At 41.4% G+C, this 23,318-nt stretch overlaps 1 protein-coding gene across 11 annotated transcripts in view; it reads right to left on the bottom strand.

Moving 5' to 3' along the window:
• The window catches only part of LOC135503117 (glycine receptor subunit alpha-2-like), a 107,375-nt gene that overhangs the window by 51,186 nt on the left and 32,871 nt on the right, over nucleotides 1-23,318 (bottom strand). For 10 of the 11 annotated variants that reach the window (XM_064796466.1, XM_064796469.1, XM_064796468.1 and 7 more), the window contains exon 3: nucleotides 2,776-2,961. In XM_064796466.1, coding sequence (XP_064652536.1) covers nucleotides 2,776-2,924 — 149 coding nt within the window. In that variant the 5' untranslated portion in view covers nucleotides 2,925-2,961. Of the gene's footprint in view, nucleotides 1-2,775; nucleotides 2,962-10,535; nucleotides 10,715-23,318 lie in introns of those variants that run through there. The other variant, XM_064796464.1, reaches the window with a different exon arrangement.

Genomic DNA, 23,318 nt, shown 5'->3' with positions numbered 1-23,318 from the left:
TTGGAGCCCCCCCCCCAGCTATGCATCAACATTTCATCTTTCATTGATTTGGCTCTATGTGTGTATACATTTATGATAAACTCGGCCTACACAATTCGATAAAAAAAAGTTGATTCAGCTCTGCGAGGAAGTCTATTTACACAGTATATCTCCAGTGGAATACCAATATTAATTTGACGGTAAAGAAATTCGATGTTGGCTCCACCAAGAACCAGTGAAAGCAGTAGCTAGGCTTGAGCAATTTCATCACAGTTCCTGCAACTTCCTTTTTACAACTGTCAGTGATGATGAAAACGCAGGCTTGAACGAAAACCTCTATTTCAACCTAGCAGCTCCAAGATAATGATGCACAAACATATAACTAAAAATAAACAAAAAATTACAACCTATCATCTAAATGAATGCAACTTGCAGGTTTCCACAAGGTTATCTTCCCTATTTATGTGTTCAAAGTAAATTATCCCCATGTAGGACTAGCGCCCAGATCCGGCTGTTTGTTTTGTTACTTTTATAGGGTCAATATAACACCATCTGACAAACTAGCCTGGCCTAACTCACAGCATGATTCTATTGAGTCACAATGTACATATGCCGCCACCACCGCCGCATTAGTATGTGGACGAGTTCATGGTGAGGTACACTGCACTGGGGGACCCTCTTAGTATCGTTCTTCAATGGACGCCAAAGCGGGACTTGACTATAGAAGATTTTATGCGTTAGTTCTGTATCATGGGGAATGACATGCATGTTGAAACTCATCCAGTGCTATACCCTGGGCTGCTATATCTAGATTTAACCATTCAGGGACCGGATTTGGGAAATGTCAGAAGTTCGTCCATTCCCTGGAAGTGTTATCATTCCAATATTACGTTCACACTAAAAGGCGAATTGAAACCGTTTTCCGGAGAGCGCTCTCCGGAAAACGGTTGACATTTTAATGCTCAGTCAATTCGCACTAAAACGCCAGTGTGACCACGGCAGAAGTCGAATGGCCCTGATAAGATTATTGTAAAGATTCTTGTAAAGATTCTTAGTTAAAGAGGTTGAATAGCGCCTCCAGAAGCAAGCAACAGCGCCACCCGTAGCAGAAATAAGAACTGCTTAGTGACGTCATGGTTTCCATATACGGCATCTCATTTGCATATTTTTACAACCTTATTTACTACGAGTTATAAATATGCCAGTAGCACGTGGATCATGCCGGGCGGCGCTGTCAGGTGTTTCCACTATGGGTTACATAATCGGCTACAAAGAGGCCAGTGTTCTAGTAAATGAAGTTAGCAATGATAGCGAAAGAATGTTAGTGTATGTTACGCAGTCAATAGCGATAGTAGTGAGTTGGAGAGAGGAGAAAATGGAAAATGGAGAGAACAGTAGTATGGATTTCGAGTCCCAAGAAGAAACTTTGCAAAGTTTTCATCAAACTGATAATCATATTCCTTCCTTCTCTGTCTCCAACAATTAAAAGTTGCTGCAGTCAACCTGATGCGTTTATCCGCGAGCGAATCGACGAGACAAGCATTTTTCAAGCATCCGAATGGTACCTTACAGATCCGCAAGGGGCGCGTTACCGAAAATGTTGCAAAAATCAATAACGTGATCGTAAATATTGTCATATTTTTCAAAATGAGAGTATGTAAATGATACGCAGACGGTTAACCAATGAAAGGCCAGTATCTATTGAACCTTACAAGTGATTTGGGGGCCTTGAAACTCCTTATATTTATCAATGAAACCTTATTCCCGCCTAAGGTTTTGACCGGGCCGTCCAAAACTCCCCATTTTTTGGCGGGCCATTCCCTTTAAGATCTTAATTAAGAATCTTATGGGAATCTGGTGAAGATTGTACATGTAAATGTAAACGAAACTATAATATGATCTTTACTAAGATTCTTATAAGAAACTTATCAGATTGTTTGACCTGGAACACACGCTTGGTATCAGGGAAGAGACCTGGTTGATTTTTTTCCCAATGAATCGCCACATCAGCTGGTTCAAAGCCCCTTTTAACAAAGTAAAAAAATTACAGAAATCCTACCCACACTCACATTAGTGGCTGTATAGTTCTGACGACAGATATGTTTCATGAGTATGTGACTTAATATCACCAGTCATTCAGCCGAAATGGAGAAAAAATCGTGTGATATCACATAGTGGTCGAAGCCTAGATCTTTCTAATAGCTCAATGGGAAACGAACAGATGCAAAGAAGCTTAATTTCGTTTAAGGACGCCTCAGACAATCTGTTAGTATTGATGGAGATAAACCCCACATGTGAAAGGTAATAGTAATGGCATAATGGAGAGTGTATGTTAAGATATTGTGCCGATCTGCCTTTAGTTTGGAAACATTAATGTATTACTGACTTCGACTAAAAATATTTCTTCATTTCGTAATAGTGCATCCAAAACATGTGTCAGTTAGTATATGAAGATAGATCTTAGTTGTGAATGTTAAGATTGACATGCACCAAATATACAGAGATCTTATTGCATTCGTAAAATACAAAGAATGTGTTAGTTATATCAAATCTTGGTTATATTTGATCAACAAAGACTAAATGTGTTTGAATATATGTGTAAAAATTATTCTGAAATGAAATATATAAGTGTAGAAAACCACCACGTTATCAACATCCATGAATAGAAGTACAAAAAGTGATAACTTTTACCAACTCGTGTACCTACGGTTGAAAAACTAAAATAAAGAAGTGAACAAAATATACATTTGCTTACTTCCTTATCATTACCCGATCCTCTCTCGTTTCTCAACTCACCCTTCGTTCTTTTGGTCTTTCTTCTCTGTTTTGTCTTTGTCCTTGTCCTTCGTTTTATCTTTGTCCTTTCCCCGCTTTGCCGCCATCGCAGTCATCATCATAATGACGAGAATGGCCAGATAGATTTGGCACATCTTTTTTAGGTCCATTTTCACCGCCTGGGGTCCACAACGTCACGTCAAAGATCTGAAAATAGAAATGTGAACATTCATGAGATTCGTGACACGTTATAATGAAAAACAACAATAACATGTTTTTATGACAAGTCAGAGTTTGCTTATTTCAAATCCCTTTGATCAAGTCGATCATTAACACCAATTCATAACAAATATCTGAAAAAAATAAACAAATGATTCTCATCATTCTATAGGCAAGGTTTGCCTAACTAAGCGAGTTTGTTTGGCTTTGAAAATATTTCAGCATTTTGAACTTGTGAAAAATTCAAATCTGTAGGATGAAAACATTTCTATGTCGAAATATTTTTTCACTTGTTTTTTTTTCAGCTCAAAATGAAGAAACATCATCAGCCCCCAAAAATCTTGGCTTTGAAAATTTTTGGCGGGAAAACGTAATCATGCATTTTGTCCCCGGATTTTCAACTTCACTAACGTGACCAACCCGGTAACGCGACCATTCAACCTCGGTCCCATGGGTGGTCGTGTTACCGGGGTTCCACTGTATGCATTTCGCATGCAAGTACTGCACACAAATTAGCACTGAAAGGTCATTTTGGCAAACTAATATCGCATGGGACCATGTCAAACACACTCAAAAATTCACATGGTTAATTCATCGCCTCAGGGATAAGCTGTAAATTTGCTGTTGTTACTTTCTCGTTAGGAGTTTATAACGAGGGCAGAACGAAACCTGCACACCTCACGACTAGTTGTTCAAGATTTTTTTACATTCTTGCTACAGTTCATGTTAAGTTCGTTAGGTTTGAGAGTTGCTGGTGTAAATCCAATTAGGCACGTTAGTCGCCTGCCTGATTTTTTAGTTTCCTTGAACGTGTTGAATGGGCACGCTTGGCAGGAAAAGTTTGGTGGGAAACTCTTATCATCAAGTGCTGTTTCATGGCCATTAATTAGTGGGATTTTTCTTCAAACAAAAAGTGGAAATGAGAGACTGTTTCTTGGTTAAATTTCTTTTCCTTTGAAAATATCGACTTGTAATCAAATCCGGATCCCTTTTCATAACACGGTGAACTGGATGCCTCACCTTCTTACATGTAGCTGAAAACTTGCTGGTAATTAATGGTGAAAACTCAAGATCAATCACGAGTATGTTAATTATCATCTTTGCAACCATATAACATCTAACTTTTTACATGTACTACTAAACCATTCATGTGATATCGGTATTTTCAATCGGAATTGCGTAAAATCTCCATTCAAATTGACCAGAACGTCACCAAATCAATCCGTTCTGTGAATGGTCAACTTGATTCTACAAAATTTCTATTGAACCAACGCCACTAACGAATTTGATCAAGTTACTCGCTGACATTGAGGTCAGACTTGGGAGTACATCTTCCAAATCTCCTCAGACTCACCAAACAAGTTGCTGCATCAGCAGTCTCCATCCTCAACAAGAAATCAATGAACCGCCCAAGCAAATTTCGATCGGCGTTTAATCAAGAATTGTTTACATTACGCCCGCTATTGATCAATGACGTCATCCAAAGGCCATTCGTCAGGGGTTATGTCGTCACAGCACGACAATAAATGCTCTTCATATTGACAAATTTGTCAAATGAATAGGATTTATCACAGTATTCCGAGAAAAGAATCCAAAAAGGCCCGAGTCACAGTGCATATAAAGGGAAATATGTTAAACCTCGTTTTGATAGCAGTGCTTCTTGATGTTGCTACCAAGGCCAATCGTTCTTGGTCACCGCCAAGTTTTCTATCCGGGGCATCTGCAGTTCGACTTCATGTACTTCTCTCCAAGGCAGCCCAACTGGTTTTGCCAAGAGAATGACATGATTGATTTACGGACTTTTCTTCTGAGCAAAAATGTGTAGGAGGAGGACTCATGTAAATGCAACACAACAACCATTACCACATAAACTTTCTTCCATCTACAATTGTTCTCTCTAAAACTTCTTACTCACGAGTCAAGGTTACAGAGATGATTCGGGAAATTATGAATAACGCTTGTAATGATTGATGCTTGTCGGATGTATATATTTTCTTGGCCTTGGAATGTGTTGAATATTGGACATCCGTGACTATAAGGCTGTGACACTCATGATGCAGCAAATCAATACACTTTGCCAACTTTGCCATTGCATCTTCGTAAAATGAAACGTACAATTATCGGTTAACTTTGTGAAGTACCTGATATGTAGAATGTAGCTCGATGCAACACTCGTTCTGGTCTATTGGTGAAATAGACAGCTGCAAAGGTTGTTACTTCAATATGAAAGCATGTTATCTGTTATGAATGCCGATGAAAAACAGCAAAGCATTGGGTGGATATTGTCGAATATCAAATGCATAGTGTTTCCTCCCCTGGCTAAAACAACCGCTTGGCAGGGCTGTATTTTAAGTAATGCAAAAAAAACTAGGGCTCTAGACCCCTGTTTCATTGGCTCTCCCTGTAGACTATGACGCATGATCAGCGACAGATATGTGTCCTAAACCTAGTTGTTGACACTTCTAGCTCACTTCCGACCTTGGGAAAAGATAGAGAGGTTTCCAAGCGTAATTGATGGCGAGACCGGGCATCCTGCTATCATGAGAAAATAACCCATCATCAATGTGGATGGGGAAATATTATGTTTCATTGCCCTCATTGTTGACAAGAGCAAACCTCTTCTCTTGACGTGAGCCAAATTATGCATGATCACGAACATAACTCAAGGTTGCACTGTCTCGGAAATGGCCTCTTGACCCCAGGCCAGTGCAATAAAAAGAAGGTCAAACTGAAGCCAAAGTGGCCTGATACACTACTTGCTACCATGAGAACATGACCCACGGACAAGATAAAGGTGTCCTAATCCTAGTTGCTCACAAGACCTGAAATCTTCTCTTGTTTTGAGCTAAATGCATGAACAAGAACACTCAAGCTTGGAAACTCTCAGAAATCGCCTCTCGACTCGAGAGCAATGAGGAAAAGGCTAGGGAAGTGAGGAAAGGGCGGAGGCAGGATACCGAGTGAGCCATTACCAAAACACGTGATACCTTGAGAAAATGACACATGATCACGGAGAAGATACGTGTCCTCTCCCAAACTGTTGACAAAACCAGACCACTTCTCTCAACTCAAGAATAAGAAAATGACTTATGATCACGGACAGGACTTACGTAGATCACCCACTCTCGGAAATTGCCTCTCATCGCCAGGTCAAAGCAATTAAGACAGCCCGTTGCTGATCTGACAGGCCAAGCAAGCTGATAAGCCTCTTGATCTCGGGATGGGCATCTCAGTCAGATAGGAAAGGGTCCCATTAATCTGTTTCATGGTGATATGACGTGCTCATTTTCTGACTATGGGTCGACGGATCAAGAAAAGACCTAATGGTTGCGCTAACTGTTCTACTTGAGATACATCGAGTCGAAAGGACAACAGCTAAAAAAGAGGTTAAATCAAAATGCACCTGTGTTTTTCGTGATGTGTACACACATTGTATGCATAGCAGTTCAGAACAGGTTTGCATTGGGCACAGTGGCTTTGTAGGCGCTATGCATGCACTTGCGGTGTACATACATGTAACGCTTAACATTACTGATTATGTTTAGCCTTGGTTCATCTTCCCTCGATCGGATCGCTGTCTGTTTTAATAAGGTTGGAAATGTTTTCCAAAGAATCTGTGCATGTCATTTGCATGAAATGCACTGCACATCAGATAAGCTAGAAGCACGTGTGCACTGTACAATTAGCGAGTACCGGCACTACACGTCAATGCACATGCTGAACGCCTACATTAGAGGCGGCATGAACCCAACATTGAATTCATCTCATAATGCCTGAAGCAGATGTGAATTCACACACAGGTTGCCTGCACAATATACTAGAGGATGGTATTCAATTACGTTGGAATGAAATATGAACCTATCAAATGTATCATTTTGATCGTATTAATTGGTCATTCCATCACAACATTCGCACACCTTGGCATGACATTCACGGAGAAATGTACTACAGTTTATTGTAAAATGAAGTTGAACTCAAAAGCCAGCGTAGGCTGAAACTGGGTTTGTTCGACATCTAGCCCACTCGAAATCCTAACCTAAGGCATGTATAAAAAACACAATTTGTAAGCTTACTGGCCTGCTTGGAGCCTGATCTCAATGCAATTATAACAGAGTTGAAATTGGATTTCGTAATTTCTTTCTCTTCTTGTCTTGAAATATGTAACGAAACGTAAAAAGTAGCCTCGAAATCTGACAATTCACAAATCCTTAGATAACGTCTATGGACTAGAAGTGTCCCAGTTGACGCCAAGAGCTCAACTCAATATTTTTGCACGAAACAAAGCTTTCTAGAATATTGAATTGAGCTGTTGCATCTATTCGATTGACTAATGCACTTCAATTCGACGTACTGATCTTTGCATAACGCGTGGTACCTATTGACTAAGATCCAACACACACATGTTTTGCATTAACTGCAACACGCTAGGACCATTGCACGCCCACGTCCGAACATATGTTTTTAAGCTGCCAAATTAACGATAATTCAATCGTTTCAAAGTAGAACATTTTTTCGTATCCAAAATAATTTCAAACATACCATGGGCAACCGTTGTCAGGTTATACCTCAGGCAAACAACTTACGCTGCTACCCAGGCAGATTATATCCCAGGCAATCAGTAAAGGCTGCTACAGACACATTTTAGAGGTACTGCATCGTTCTCTTTCAACTGAAGTACAAATTTTGCACCCTTCATCATCCACACGCTTCATTAGAGATTGTTACATCTAGTTCAACTCTTATATCAATCAGTCTGCCATGTTATTATAAATAGCCTGTGGCAAGATCTGACAAGTGGCAAAGGCTGGTACTGACAAGTGATGCCTCTCTCCACGAATGCCCTTGCGATATTAAATTAGCCTTCTAACTCAAGTGGTTAGGTATGTTTGCTTTTACCCTCGGGCTAAACCTTACTGCACTAGTTTGAAGATTCTAGTGGTAAATGGTTTGATCTCTACGCCGGAGGCGATTGACCTAGAGTGCCAGTTCGACATAGCGTTCGGGCCATTAGGCCAGTTACTCAATCGCGCAATAGCGGCAAAGCTGCCTAACTCAACTAACTGTATGTTTCAAATGTCATTTACTGAAAGAGATAATGTTTAGTTAATACGTTTACTCAAATCATGAGGGTGCTAACACCAGAATCAGTAAACGCGAAGAATCAAGTACCAGGTGACCTCTGTTCAGCGGACACATGCAAATATAACAAAAATGCAGTTGGAATCTGGAAAATGTCAGTACGAGCTTCCTTGGTGAATTCGGTGTTTACCTTGCGTAGACCCGAATCGAAACCATGGTTTACTCAGTGGTATGTTTGTAGTTGGAGATTATACTATTTGGCAAAATCGTGGGTAGAGCTTTCTTTGGAAATGACGTCTTCTTTTTAAGGCGACAAGTTACAACTGACATCATGAACAACTACGCATGCGGACCAAGCCTCGTGTCTTTAATCAAGTTCCTTTACATTACCACGCAACTCTCTTAACAAAAAAATATTCTCCCTGCTTGAGGGACGCCACAGAGAAATATTTGTGTCTGAGATGATATGATTTTTTGAAATTACGATTGAAACCAGAAATATTTTCACAGCGTCAGAAATTGCGACTGGATATACTTTCCCAGCGGCATCACTTTCCAAAGTTTGAAACATCGCAGGTGAATATACTGTCCAATTTTCAAAGCAGTGATCATTCCGGCTGAGTATACCTTCCCAGCCGTTACACCTCCCACAGAGCGAATCGAATTATTTGATATGTTTGATCAGCTACTAACATGGGACTTGCTCACAAAGGGACAGAAATGTCACCCTCTGGCAGGAGCGAAATGATAATTTGAGGTCGAGGTACTTCATTTGGCTTGGAAGAGGACTCCGTCGTCCAAAGGCTAGAATGTTATTGTGATGTCAAAGAAAAGCTTTCATGATATCTTCTCGTCATAAAGCATCATAAAGAATAAAGAGTGGAGTAGATATTCTCTCTCGTGAACCATTATCTTAGATATAGAACCCTGGGCCTCACTCAAATATCGAAAATCAAAGCAAAGGTCAGAGATCAGCGTTTGGCCGACAGGGTCTTCGATTCCTATACCTCGCACTTCGAGTGCATTAGCCAGTGCCTTCTTGTACAAGAAAGTTTCAGATCAATTCCAACTTTGTATGCCCCTATTGACCCGTGTGATACCATACGTCGTCTGCAAGAATTGGACACTTTCCAGCAACATGCTACTTCCATATCGGACCGGTTACTCGTCTGGCTAATTGAAATTTATGGTTAAACAATATGACTCAATTTGGTTCGGAAAGCACCTGCGTCCCATCTCATGACCAATCAGTGCCATCAATCACCACCATGGTGGTATTGTGTCCTAACGAATTATCCTTCTAGCTACTGTATTGTGCCAAAATTTCGCAGGCGTTCTACTTTCGCGCATTTCGCGAATAACAATGATAACATGCTTTCAACGCCCTCAGATATGATAGACTACCAGCAGAGCACAGTGGCGCTACCGTACTGGATGTGGAGCACAGATATGAGCATCAGTTCATATGACAATTGTATGGAAACACTGAAATATTGGCAACAACCACATGTTACTCATTGTGTTTATAGACATTGTTGACTTGCTACAGGCTACTTTTCACTTGTCATTGATGACATGAAGAACGAACAAGTCATTTCCAAAGAGTGGGCTACATACGATTCACGTTGTCACGTTTCAGCCTTTGGTCGAGTAATGTCATGTTTTGATGCTTGAGTCGGTGAACGGCGTGCTCGTGACAATTTCGAGTCAAACGTGAATAATGACAAGGGACATTAGGAATCCAGTATAAACCAGACCTTTATGGCTATGAATGGGATGAACTGTCGCTTCAAGCACTTATCGGGATGATAGCCCATCACTCATCGAGACGTGGAGGAGCCCCTGTTCGGTATGCCCTGCTTCGCTTTATCATATGGATTATATCAAGGACGTAATTATGGATATTAGTCTAGTCTTCCGCAATTGTGGTTGATACGATCAAACTAACAACTCCCAGAAGATAGAAATCAGAGGAATGGACGAGAAATTAAATAGATTGGCCCTGATGATGCGTTGGCAATGTCAACGGCGCCATTATAAAATGCGGACCAATCCGAAACGAAATTGACAAGCGTATAAAGGGATGGTTATAAAATGCGCATCGATCTGAAACGAAATTGACTAGTCACTTTATCGTGTTCGATTCGCGTTGATAGTATCGATGTCAATTTGTTTAGAATAATGAATTCTGTCGTGTCTTTACTATGAACTACCGCTTGTCTATTGCTTGGTGTATTATTGGAATGATTCAATAATCTGATTAACATTATAGTCAACACAACTCTGTGCGACTCATATTGGATACGGATGTTTACGAAGTTCAATCGTGAGACAAGTAGATGGAGTTTAGATATCCGATTTACAATGATTAGCTTCATAGAAACCTATAGTTCTCTCCTCTCAATGAAAACACCCCGTTAGGCCCTGTTATTGATGTAAAGACAGAAGAGAACATTTCAAAGCAAATTGTAGGTGATAATTACCTTAAATGTTCTCCAATGGTTAACGCAATTCACTGAAATGTTGAGATCTCGAAATGAAATAATCCCAACTTTTCTCAAATCCTGAGACAAGTCTGAGAACTCCTTATATTTCACAAATCAAAAGTCAACAGTCACGATGTATGAAATGAAAAAGGGATACTTTCCAAATAGTAATGTAAACACCTGGCTCCCAGATTTTGAAAAAATAGTGCAACCTCCGCGGACTAATAATCCAAACGGGAACAGCCTACATCCGAAATAGCCCGGCACGTCCCGTATCCAGCCACAGCTTCCCCGTTCTACACACTACAGCAAAATCATGACGAGCCTTCAATACATAACGATGTTTCCGCCTATTTGCTTAAACTTCATAACCTTCACGAATGAAAATATATCCAAATTATAATGAATTTACATCCGAATTGAAAATATCTGTTGCAGAATCAAAGAGAAGTACATGTACATCGTGATCTAAAAGATACGAACAATATTTATCTGCGCGGCTGGCTTCATTTGATTACTCCTTGAGGTTGAGAGAGGAATCGATATATGTATGAGCTACAGTGTCTCTAGTCGGTTAATAAAGCGGCCAGCACTGACAACACATCTTTGAGAAACGTGCCACGAGGAACCTTCTCCGGAAGAGGTAGCAAGGCTGCTCCACGGCAAAGGTGGACTTTGTTTCTGTTCTTATTTACCAACAACACCAACAACAACTATACGAAGGGGTTTCTTCGAATGAGATATTAGTCGGTCCCTAATCTAAAAGCGCGAAATGGTTTTTAAAAGTATCACTGTCGTATGTTCATTGCAAATATATCGGGTTCACGTTGTCACTTGTCATGATTCACTTGTCACGAGTTAACTGAATTAGGCTTCAAAACACGCCGTGAGGGCGAAAAGTGACATCGCGAATCGTATGTAGCCCGCTCTTTGGAAGTTATTTGTCCGTTTTTCGATCATGTCATGCATGAAACGTGAACAGTGACACGTTACATGTGAATTCTATTAATAGCAGCCTATCAAGGAAAGCCACTGACTTTGCCCTCATTTCGTAGGCCCTAAAAACCAATAAGCATGGCGTTTTCCTCATTGAATGAAGAATCTCATACAGTGCAGGTGAAATGAATGAAGCAAACCACTAACAAACGCGTGCTCGTATTCCTCAAAATACAGCTGCTAAATAGCAGGCTACTCGATCGAAACTAGTTTCTTCTTTTGATGTTGAGGTATAAAATAGGTCGTTCTGTTTACACTTAAGAAGCCACTATCTCGGTTATGAATATCTGTTTCCCTACTTATCCAAAGCTACTCCCGGTACATGCATATATCATGGATAATCGGCCACCCTCTAACGCCCACGGATACCAGGAGTTCAATAACCCGATCCTTTAATTTACATCCTAGTTTCAGATATCATATTATGGTGGTATTGGGCTGTCGCGGTCTGATGGAAATGCGATACAATCGTGTTGGTTGTCAACAAGGAAACCAGTCAAGTTTAGCCTTTATTTCTTTGGACTTTTCCAGAGGAGGTTGTTTCGTTTGGGCCTCTAGAGTCAACACTGCATCCCAGGACATCAGAAACACGAATAGTTCTGCTTAAGTCGACAAATTACACAGAGGAAATGTGCATCCACAACTGAGTCCAACACTCTGATAATCCCACCAGTATGCTCTCCCCATTTGAACCGTAGTTGAAATACTACATCGAACATTCGCTCCCGAATGCCAAACCCTATACAGTGACTATTTGGAAGATAACCAACTGCGTCGTCAAATTAGGCCACAGTTCGATTGCACCTACAACTGATGGCGTTAAGCGCCTAAGCTGGAATAATAACCATCGATTTGGTCTGGTGTCAGCAATGGTCAATAAGACTTGGTTCCATTCCATTGTCCTGCCAGACCATAAAATGCAGATATCGAGATTAGGGTACTTACCCGGGGGTTCTTGCACCGCTATTAGCATACTTGGGCAGGTGTATGAATTGTCTCCTGCCAACGAATTTGAAAGAGACAGAGGCCATACCAGAGCTCCCGTTAACTTGCGTGGCCATTCTATTCAGCATATTTTGTCCATTGGTTACGAGAGTAAGTAACCATATCATCGAACAGAAGGGAAGGACCAATTCTCAAAAGATAGGGAATTACTTATTTTCAAGCTTTACGTGTCTTCGCCCATTCAAAACGCGGTCTACTGTCTTCAAAGCCCGCTCACACCGAGACCTTAATTCTCATTGTTCTACTGTCTTATCAAAGGGTTATCAGAACAAGTCTTGATCACATCGACCCCCACGAAGCAGCTTACTTGGAGGTCGAAAGAAACATGAAATCCTTTATCTCTGCCATTACCTTTTCGCACCCATGTCCCACTCTCATCCACGCACGAAGTGCAGCCATAAATGGTCCAGCAAAGGCTGGCGCCTTCATTAAGCTTTGACGGCAGGCTATCGGGATAGCCTCGCAATCAAGTTGACCAATCTCTACAAGGACGAAAAGCAACAAGGATGTCGCAAATTGTGCGAAGATTTAATTTGTTGGGTATGCGGTGGATGACTGGAAATCAATAGAGAAGGATCGCAAAGGCCACTTCGGGAATAGTCTGGAGAATTAGCCAATCTCGGAGGGTCTGGTGGTCAATACTGTCCAAGGAAGCTTGGCGCGTCTCAAAAACATATCAAAAGGAGAAACTGATGTCTCCCAGTGCATCAGCATCTAGACATGCTGGGAATGGAAGAATATTCACTTCTAGCTAACTTTGAAATGAAATAAATCTCTTTATTTATTGAAGTTCACTTCTCGAGGCTGTTTTTTAAAAAGTAGCAAAATCAATTGATTGCGAAGTTTCAACCAAACATTCGGCGATGAGTTCCCTTTGCATTACTCGAATTTCAACAGATATCGGTCTTGTCGGTCCAATACACAGTAAATGTCCAGCTCATGTTGATTTTATGGACAAAGGCTTATGTAAAATCTTCAAACTATCACTGCCTTTTTGGTGATAATATCCTTCTTACCTTTATTCAACATCATGGTTTAGCGTTTTCAGCCAGCCCACATGACGGGCTATGCTAGTTTACATATTGAATGATAAGATACGAGTACATTGATAGCTTTTGAGACGTTCCACAGACATATCTTCATCTCTATCCAAGATTGACCCATTGTCTCGGAAAATCTAATTCCCCAACACTTATGACTTGAAGCGAAGCCAAGTGTATGGCTACTCTCATTGGCTGAGGAGAAGTCTCGCCCGGGCTTAAATCATCGCGAGATTGATTTGACTAGGAGAAGTTATTGAACAACGAACACCAATTTCGGATCGATGGCTGCTTGCCACTTGTGCTATGTTCCCGGGAGAGTTGGCAGTATGGCAACACGCAGCCTTCGATTCGGTTTCCAACATGGCTGGTTCGAGGGTGATTTATATTTAATGGACTCGTATGAATAAAAACGGTTGAGGATTGCTTGTGCCTGAGCATTATTGGAAATTTCTTGTGCGATCGTCATCAAATGGCCACAGGTGGCAATGTTGTGATCTTTCCCAGGTTTCATGGCAATATCCCCCACGGTTTATCGTCACAAGTGCGGAGATATTCGATGAACAAGTGGCATATATGTTTGAAATGGCAAAATAGATGTCCATCACATTGATCACTGCGCCGTTCGCCCTGAAATGATGCTATACAAACACAAGATATCTAAGATCTTGTTCGACACGGAACCTAGATATCATTCAGAATTGCTCCACCAAGGCATGGCTCGATGGAACAAGAAATAATCATGTCAAAGTCCGAGATATGATCTTGAATCCCAATTTGTTTTCCAATTTCTCGGAACATGAGTAGCGGAAACACCGCTGACCCCTCTTTTACTGTTTAATCTACGACCGACAGCACATGAACGATTTATATTCCTCGGTCGTCACTTTCACCACGACCTGCGGCATTGCCGTCATTCATCATATCGCGCAAATCAGGAACAGACATCTGATCTATCACTGGATTAACATACATGTATATGGCATTGAGTTATGTAGAGTCCATTGTTGTATACACGTCGCCAAATGCATGTGCCAGCTCACCTATACACCTTTCCAGAAATAGGGCGCTGACTGTCCGAAATAGTGATGTCATAAGGGGAAACTAGGCCTTATGGTGGAGGGACAAAGGAGATAGTCATGGTTGACCAACACACTTGAATGCCTTTAATGACGGACAAGGGGGAAAATGTTAATTCCAATGCAAGCCCCCAATTTCGGGAAGCATGTGTAGTCTACGGCACTTGAAGATGGTTCGCTTTGCAAAAAATTGAAACTAACTTGAATTTGAAATTGGGTTTCCTAATGACATATGAGATCGTAATTCTAGGAGTTCATGCTTCATATGTGACGTGTCACTGTTCATTTTTCGTGCGTGACGTGAAGAACGAACAAGTCATTACCGGGCTACATACGATTCACGATGTCACTTTTCACCCTCACAGCGAGGGTCAGTTAACTCTTGAAACATGTACAGTGACAATGCCATCCTATAAAAACCCCAGCCGTAGATTCATCAGTCTGCCCACTCGAAAGATTGTAAAGGTATAGTCCCCCCTCGCCGTGTTTGGTGGAGGGAAAAAAGAGGTTTAATAGCTTAAACATGTTAAACTCTTCTTGAATAAATGATTTAAAAAAACGATCACCATCTCCTCGTTGCGCTCCTTTTAAATCATGCAATGCAATTATCGCGTGTCTTTCCATTTGCATCACGCAGACGATATCCGTTTTTTGTGATGATCTGACGATATTTCTCCACGGAGAGCAATCTCCCATACGCCTTATTTGATTAGCGCAAGAAAAGCTAAATTTACCTCGAGATAATTATTATCTGAGAAATATAGCGATAGTGTTGTAATCAGCCAGGTGCAAATGAAGTATATTTGCCGGCAAAAGATAGAGTAACATCTAAAAGAAGCAATCGGACACATTCACCCAGGTGACACATAGTTTATGATGACATAAACACTTGTACGTATTCATCTTGTCACGTGAGAGGCAGAACACACGTAATGTGAGACCATGTCATGTCATCTAGTTCTTGTGCACGGCATTTCGGGCCGTCTACATGGTCTCCAATGCACGCTGTCAAGTTTCATGATCCATTGTTCCTAGAACATACTAGTAGATACAAGTGTTGTGACACAAAAGGGGATTAGTAATGAACACACACAGAACAGCGCAGTGCTATAGTTTAATTATATGATTGTAAGCTGTTGGTTTGAAAATGTCATTGTCCCTTTTCAGAGAGGGCTTTGTCTCTTGATCTGTATAGCCTCAGTTAGTTGTTTGAAATGACTTCATCTCAATTGATTGAATGTCCCTTGTTATTTAGTGGGTTCGTTGGCATCTGATTTTGGGTCCCGAGGTGTTTTACCAACCTCTCATCGAGTGGTCTGCATGTTTCAGCAATATTACTCAGCCGACAGGAGCAGTCCAACGTTTGTACTACATCTCTTGGTGGTGGCGGTTCAGTTCACCACATCACCACAGAGATAGATGCTCTTCATCTAACAACATAACGCATCGTTGGAATTAGTATGCCAGAGGTGAAACATAGAAGAGGCTGCCTTTAAGACCCTGGGGTGCTATAGGCGAATCCCTTCAGATTTATTCAATCAAATCAGGTTAATGGCTCCGGTGAGGAAAAAGAAGAGAACCTGCTGTGAAAATAACTTAAGTCATAGACATGATGGAACAGTTTCCAAAGGTTCCGGTAACATGGAAATAATCACTCGTATCATTTCGTTGCTGGAATGTGGCAATACCTCAGAGAGATGCAATCTCTTAATTGACTCGAGGGAACGAGGGCTATTGGCCTAAAAACTCAATCGCTGGGTGGCCAATGATATGCATTGTGCTAACAAGTTACTTCCGATGTTGATATCAGTTAAAGAGATGTTACGCCGCTGAAAATTATCTTTCAAGCTCTTTTTTGTTGACTGTAAAGGTATTGTAATTGTAACCGATCACAGATAAGTAGGCGAGCAAAAGAAGCAATGCCATCATGGTAAACTGTGGTTTTCACCTGCCTTTGATTCCTCTTTACTTTTCCACTTATGGCTGCTCATGATTCGCCCATTCATGATCATGAATCCTCTTTTGGCAAAAAACAAGACGTGATCATTATAAATCCGTAAGATGCATGTAACCACGAAACATCCTTGACGTAATACGCTCACCATATCATGAATGTCAATATCATTCAGTACAAAGTCTGATTTATGAAGCTTAATGTCAGAAAATACCTCTCTTGCCCATTAGGGATGATGCCTTGATGGTAAGAAAGCCCACGACCCTGACATCATGATCACGAGTGGATTGATGGACTTCCCGAAGAAGCTCATTAACGGTGACAGTATCGAACGACATGGATTTATCTTTGTTTATAACATAGCAAGTCAATGTCAGAGCTGCTTAGTGTAAGACCAACCATTTGGTACCTCATGAAATACCACGCATTCCGTAAAAAGAGGTGACGACGAGGTCTTTTATTGGCCCATTTATTTTCGGATTTTTGTTCTCCCTCCCCGTCTTCGCTCTTGCTGCCATTTCCTTTGACGCTCGATGTAGGATTTCTGCTATTGCTTCGTTTGAACATCACTGATTTAGGGTTACAAGCCAAGTCACGCCTCCAAGCTGATGTTGCGTGAGGTCTTTTGTTTACCATGGCATATCTCGGGTCGACAGTCCCGCTCAAATTCAGAAAATGTCCCTAGTTAGGATCTTAGTTAATATCCAATGTCAGAAAGTACCATAAGTCAGTTAGTCAGATTGAATATAAGTAGGATAAGCATATGATTACTTCCTCTCCGTCGCTATACATAAGCTAAATGGGAGAGTTATGATGTACTGTGTCCAAGGATCGCATGTCACCCATAATAGTTCACAAATTGAATTTATTCTCGATCGGGGTAGGGGATACGATTATCACCATACACATGGTATTTATGTAAATGTTTAGTATGGGGAGCTGCGACCATAATGAGATTAGTCGGGTCCACGGCACTCATAATTATCATATCATGACCATTAAAATACTGATCACCATTTCATTCTGATCATCACACTCTTTGGGCATCGCAATGCTGTTGACCATCAGAAATAATTTCAGGCAGTTCGCTACTTGTAGTCTGTCCACACGGACTAAGACTTTGTTACGAACGCCCCAGTGCGGAAATTCCATCAGCTGGAGCGCAGTTTATTACCGTGTGACTTCAAGCGGGAGAGGAAAGGTGGTTATATGGTAGCAGAGCGTAGTTTTCGAAAACATACGGAGCTCGGTTATACCAGTAAGCCAAGGTGATTCTACTCGTGGAATTCAGTATCCGCGCATCGCTCTGTGTGATGTGTGTGAACAGATCGATCAGGTTTGTATTAATCCTGATGTCTTCCCAATCTCACCCTGTGTGGGCGAAAACTACTCTCAAAACCGTCTTCTCCAATATTCTATGTAAGTTAAGGCTCACCTGATCAATGTCTCTCTCCTAATCTGGTTCAATTATCCTCGCTCACAACCACCTGACAAAGTTTTTACTTTTGGTTTTGGCGCAGAACTTTCAGCAAGTCTCAGATCAATGAAGAAAACAGCATGTGTGGTCTCACGGTAGAACATCGGAGGTAATGGAATGTCAGTGCGCAACACAAATTCTGAGTCGTCAAAAATAAGAAATCACTTAAACATGAAGACTCGAGAAAACTTTTTACGATGTTTTGACTGAGGCTTTTGCTGAGGGAATCCACCAATCGCGTATGTTTTCTATCAGACGCAAATCGCGCTTCTCAAACTACGGTAGGCCTTAGTTGGGGTTTGAGCAATGAAATGGTTTTCTGATGGGTAGGGGCTATTCAGAAACAGCAAGTAAATTAGGTCATCACCATCTTTATTTCGATCAAAAATAAGATTTAATGTAAAAATCTAAGATTTCAGAAAAGTCAACCTAAAAGCATAAAAGTCAACTTAAACCTCTAAATTATTCGAAACCTACAGTTATCATCCAATGCTAAAAGACTTTGAGCATCACAAATGTATTAATGACCCACTTGTTAATTGTGTATTAGAAGAAGGACATCAATGATATATAGACTATTCCCCTGGTAAGTGGTAATCTCTCGCCATTATTGGGCCCAGGGGCAGTGTATGGAATGCGTGATAGAGTGTTACAGGTATCGAGGGACATTAGATGTCGCATCATTCAAACTGACTTCATGTACGAATGGAGGAATTAAGGCGAAGAAGACAAGACTGTATTATAATCTTTCTATCATGCATTACGTTTGTCCAAAACACCAGGAATTTCAGGAAGTTTTAGAGTAATCATTTCTAGAGCGATTGTGTTGTGTTGGAGCAGGGAGAATGCAGGTGTCTCTAATAAAATGGGGAACTTGTATTCAGAGAAAGCTTAATCCGGTACCAGATGAGTACATTACATTTGACTAATAGGAAATACATTGCCACTTTTCTCAGAAAGCGCATCAAAGCTTCCATTGCAGTGTCATCCCTAATACACAATAAGACCATTCCACGCCACGTCATTAGGCATCTGCGTCCAATTCCCTCAATCGCCCAAAATTGGTCCACTTTGTGACTACTTGAGCCTGATACACATTGGCTTAAATATCCCTTGATTAAATTACTGAGGATGCTAACGGTTTAGTTTAGCGATTGGTCAATTAAGGCTTTAGTCTTCGGGGTGCGAGTAATAGGCATTAGCATTCTAGCCGAAGCGTTATTGTATTGATCTAGACTGTAATCTGCATGCCTGTAGACTGCGACTTGCTGTTGTCAACAGTGCAGACAGGATGATAGATCGTGGACAAATGAGGTTGCCAAAATGATCCAAAGACTCTGTGTAGACAGTGTTTCAGAATGGGCCGTGGACAGATGATGCTGCCAGACTGATCCAATGACTCTGTGTAGACAGTGTTTCAGAATGAGCTGTGGACAGATGATGCTGCCAGACTGACCCAATGACTCTGTGTAGGCAGTGTTTCAGAATGGGCCGTGGACAGATGATGCTGCCAGACTGATCCAATGACTCTGTGTAGCCAGTGTTTCAGAATGGGCCGTGGACAGATGATGCTGCCAGACTGACCCAATGACTCTGTGTAGGCAGTGTTTCAGAATGGGCCGTGGACAGATGACGCTGCCAGACTGATCCAATGACTCTGTGTAGACTCTGTGTACTCAGTGTTTTTCTCATATAGGTCATGGACAGATAATGCTCCTAAGCTGATCCAATGACTCTGTGTAGTCAGTGTTTCAGCCAAAATAAGATGAAGGCAGGTAGGAAAGCTATTGCGAAAAGATACAACCTATTGGCATTCTGTATTGGCACTGCCGCTCTGCTCGCCTTCCATTTCACGCAGCTCATCAGGCAGTCACCCGATATCCCCGTTGATTGGTCAGTGATGGGAGTATATAGTTTCATTAACCCTCATATATATGTCGATTGAAATCTATATGTGCAGGGAACAGCAACGTTATACCAAACTGGCAATTCGGTATTCTCAAGCACCATCGTGAATGCATACCGACAGGATCAGTTTACGTGGGATGTGACCATCATGTTCAGACATTTAGGAAGAATACGTTTCTGATAGCGAGTGGCTGTTACTTGGGGTATTCGGAAAGAGGAGTCTACAAAGTAGGTCCGACATGTTGATAAATGCTTGCTTTAGTGTCCGGGTGGACGTTTGTAATTGTGTTGCCATAGTGCGGCTTCTACTTTGTGGCTAGTGGGTAGTATTCACAATAGGGGATTCTCAGACAGCCAGGTATAGAACTGGACATATGATAGACTATTGCTTCATGAAGAGGACATTCTACATTCATATACAAGTTTTTACCATAAACTCACAAGAATTTTGGACCCTGTTTCAAATACAATATCCCTAGTATCTCGATCTCCAGCATTTCTTCAATGTTTCTATAATAGTTTTTTCAAACTGCGTTAGGGGTTTCGTTCTCATTCTCACGTAATGATAGACACAAAATCTCTATGTTGCGGGATGCACTAAAAGCTTTTTTTCTCAAGAACATATAGCTCCACATGGAACCGTCTTCTAAGAATGCAAAATGGACAAAGGTAACGGCACCTTTTTTTGTAAATGTTCCACAAATATAACATGGCGTTCACAACTCCAGCAGGACCGCGTAACATTTCATATAAATGAGTTTGCGATCCCAAAGGAGAAGCAAATGCCTTCACCAAGTGGCCGCCTGAACGGGCTAATGGACAGTTCGATCGACGCGTACAACAAGTGAGAAAAAATATCCTGGGTGGATGGCGTGATGTGAATGCTTGACGTCCAAGGTTGCGATTATATAGAGCTCACGTTTTCACATGTAACGTGTCACTGTTCACTTTTCATGCGTGACATGGAGAACGAACATTAAGTCATTTCCAAAGATCGGGCTACATACGATTCACGATGTCACTTTTCACCCTCACGTCGTGTTTTTAAGCCGAAGACAATTAACTCGTGACAAGTGAAACATGACAAGTGACAACGTTAATCAACCTTGAACTCCGGCCTCGTCAGGGGACTTTGTGGAGACAGCGAAAAAGCGGACATTTTGGCAAAGAGTACTGTCGCCTTTGGAGACTTGAACAAGGAGCACAACATTACCAGCCGTCCTGACAGCACAGTGGCGAAGGGCCCGACACAGGGCGCGGAGCACAGAACTACCAGGCGTCTCGACAGCACAGCGGGGAAAAGGTCGGTGGAATGATTACAGTTAATTATGGCTTGAACGCAATTGCATTGATGAGGATATTAAGAGCAACACATTGTGGAGACATACGTCGCTGCACCTGGGAAAGTTGTCATCGACCAAAAGGACGCGAGGACAGCGCGATAAACAAATTATGCGCAATTCACTCTACTTGACGGAAGAAAGTTGGGCAGACGAAACGCTTTACGGACGATGAATGGCCTTGGCATTATTTGCATTGGCAAGTATGGCGACTCACTCAAAGAGACAGGCAATTCAAGAGAGAAGCAATACTCAGATGGCCATGGACACCAAAATCAACATATTGTGCAAATACCGTGAGTGTACTCTGCTGCGGCTCCATCACGGCTGATTGCAGCCCTTTACAGGTGTAATAAGACATGTCCCGCTTGTATTAGACATGTTGGATTGCGAAGCGTATCTGCGGTTGCAAGCTTAACGAAGAGCTGCGAGCGGGCAAGTGCGAGTATGTTATGCATTTCATCCACGATGTTTAAATTTTCTTTCCTCGATTCCTCATGCATCTTAGTTTTAGATGATTTACGAGTGACGCATGCAGGAATTAGCACAGAACTTGCGGACATGCCATACCCGCGTTGGTACTTTTAACTTCGTCGTTTGTAAGGGTTGTGGAACCAGCATAATATCACGTTCTATTCTCAAAGACGGAAATACATTTTCAGTCAGACTCCTTCAAATTATCCCCTCTACTGGTGTTGTTCGGACGAGTTTATCTTATCTATCTACTTTTTGTTATCAATAAAGTCTCTAACGTCGTGTTTAAAGAACGTTACTGCCAGCGTTCATCGGTTGTATGGGCGCGAATTCGTGGCAAACCTGTCGCATTGTCAAGAAGATACGTGTATGTACATTGATTGGTCGGTGAAATTAGCGTCATAACACGCAATAGGCAATGCACTTATAAGACTTCCGCGGGAAGTAACTCTTTTATCATCATGCTCGAGAAAAACACGCGATATCCAAACCGCATGAATAATCGCCTCAAATCTTTTTAATTGCAAGTATTGGAATTCGATGGAAACTTAACCCACTAAGCCTCTTAGCTTCACACTTGCCTTGAATTAGTTTTATAACTGAATCATCATCCGAGAAGCTTTATGATTTTTTTGTTTTTTTGTCATCCGATAATTTAGCCGAGGACATGGAGGGGAAATGCAATATTAGAGCATATTTTACCTGGCCCTTGGTCAATTAAAAGTATCTATGGCTGTCGGGCATATTTTTTGGAGGAACAACGCCGTTCTTGAAAACACGCTATGAATAATTGCTAATCAGGCCTGGTTTACATATGATTCACGTTGTCACTTGTCAAGTTTGGCGTATCATTTGTCACTTGTCACGAGCATGTTCGTCAATCAAATTGGGATTGAAACATGACATGAAATGACATGAAACGTGACATCGTGAATCTTTTGTAGCTTGCTAGTTGGAAATGACCTGCTCGTTCCTAAAGTGACACGGTATGAGTTACAACGCGATCTCTTCGCAAAACAAAGCCTTTGAGCTTGCAAAGGGAAGGAATGTGATATTTCACTATCATTATCCGGATTCGTTTGCATGTTCAGAAGGATGTTACATGACATTAAAGCTGGCAAAATCTAATCTATCGGAACAAACACCCTTACCAAATTTGAAACAATGTAAAGTGTGTAAACACTGCGCTGCAGTCTGTATCGACGCACGAGGAAACAGACATAGAACACGCTGCACGAACAAACTAACTTTATGCACCTCACATTAAAGGACGTATTTATGACTGATATAATGAAAGTGAAAGAAGCACGCACGTGGAAGGAATCCATGTTGTTTGATGAGGCTTCCTTGGGCATGAAGAACGGAAGGTGCACACCTTCTCAAGTCTCCGAGGCGTTTATTGCACGCACTATGGTGTTATATGGTTTCAGGCACAGCTTGTTTCCAATCAAGGCAAATAAGTGATGCACCCCATAGCGGAGGCTTTGATTTGGCTATTGTTTTGAAG

This window comes from Lineus longissimus, chromosome 19 (assembly GCF_910592395.1).
Source record: "Lineus longissimus chromosome 19, tnLinLong1.2, whole genome shotgun sequence".
NCBI lineage: Eukaryota > Metazoa > Nemertea > Pilidiophora > Heteronemertea > Lineidae > Lineus > Lineus longissimus.
This window is presented reverse-complemented; position numbering and strand designations above follow the sequence as displayed.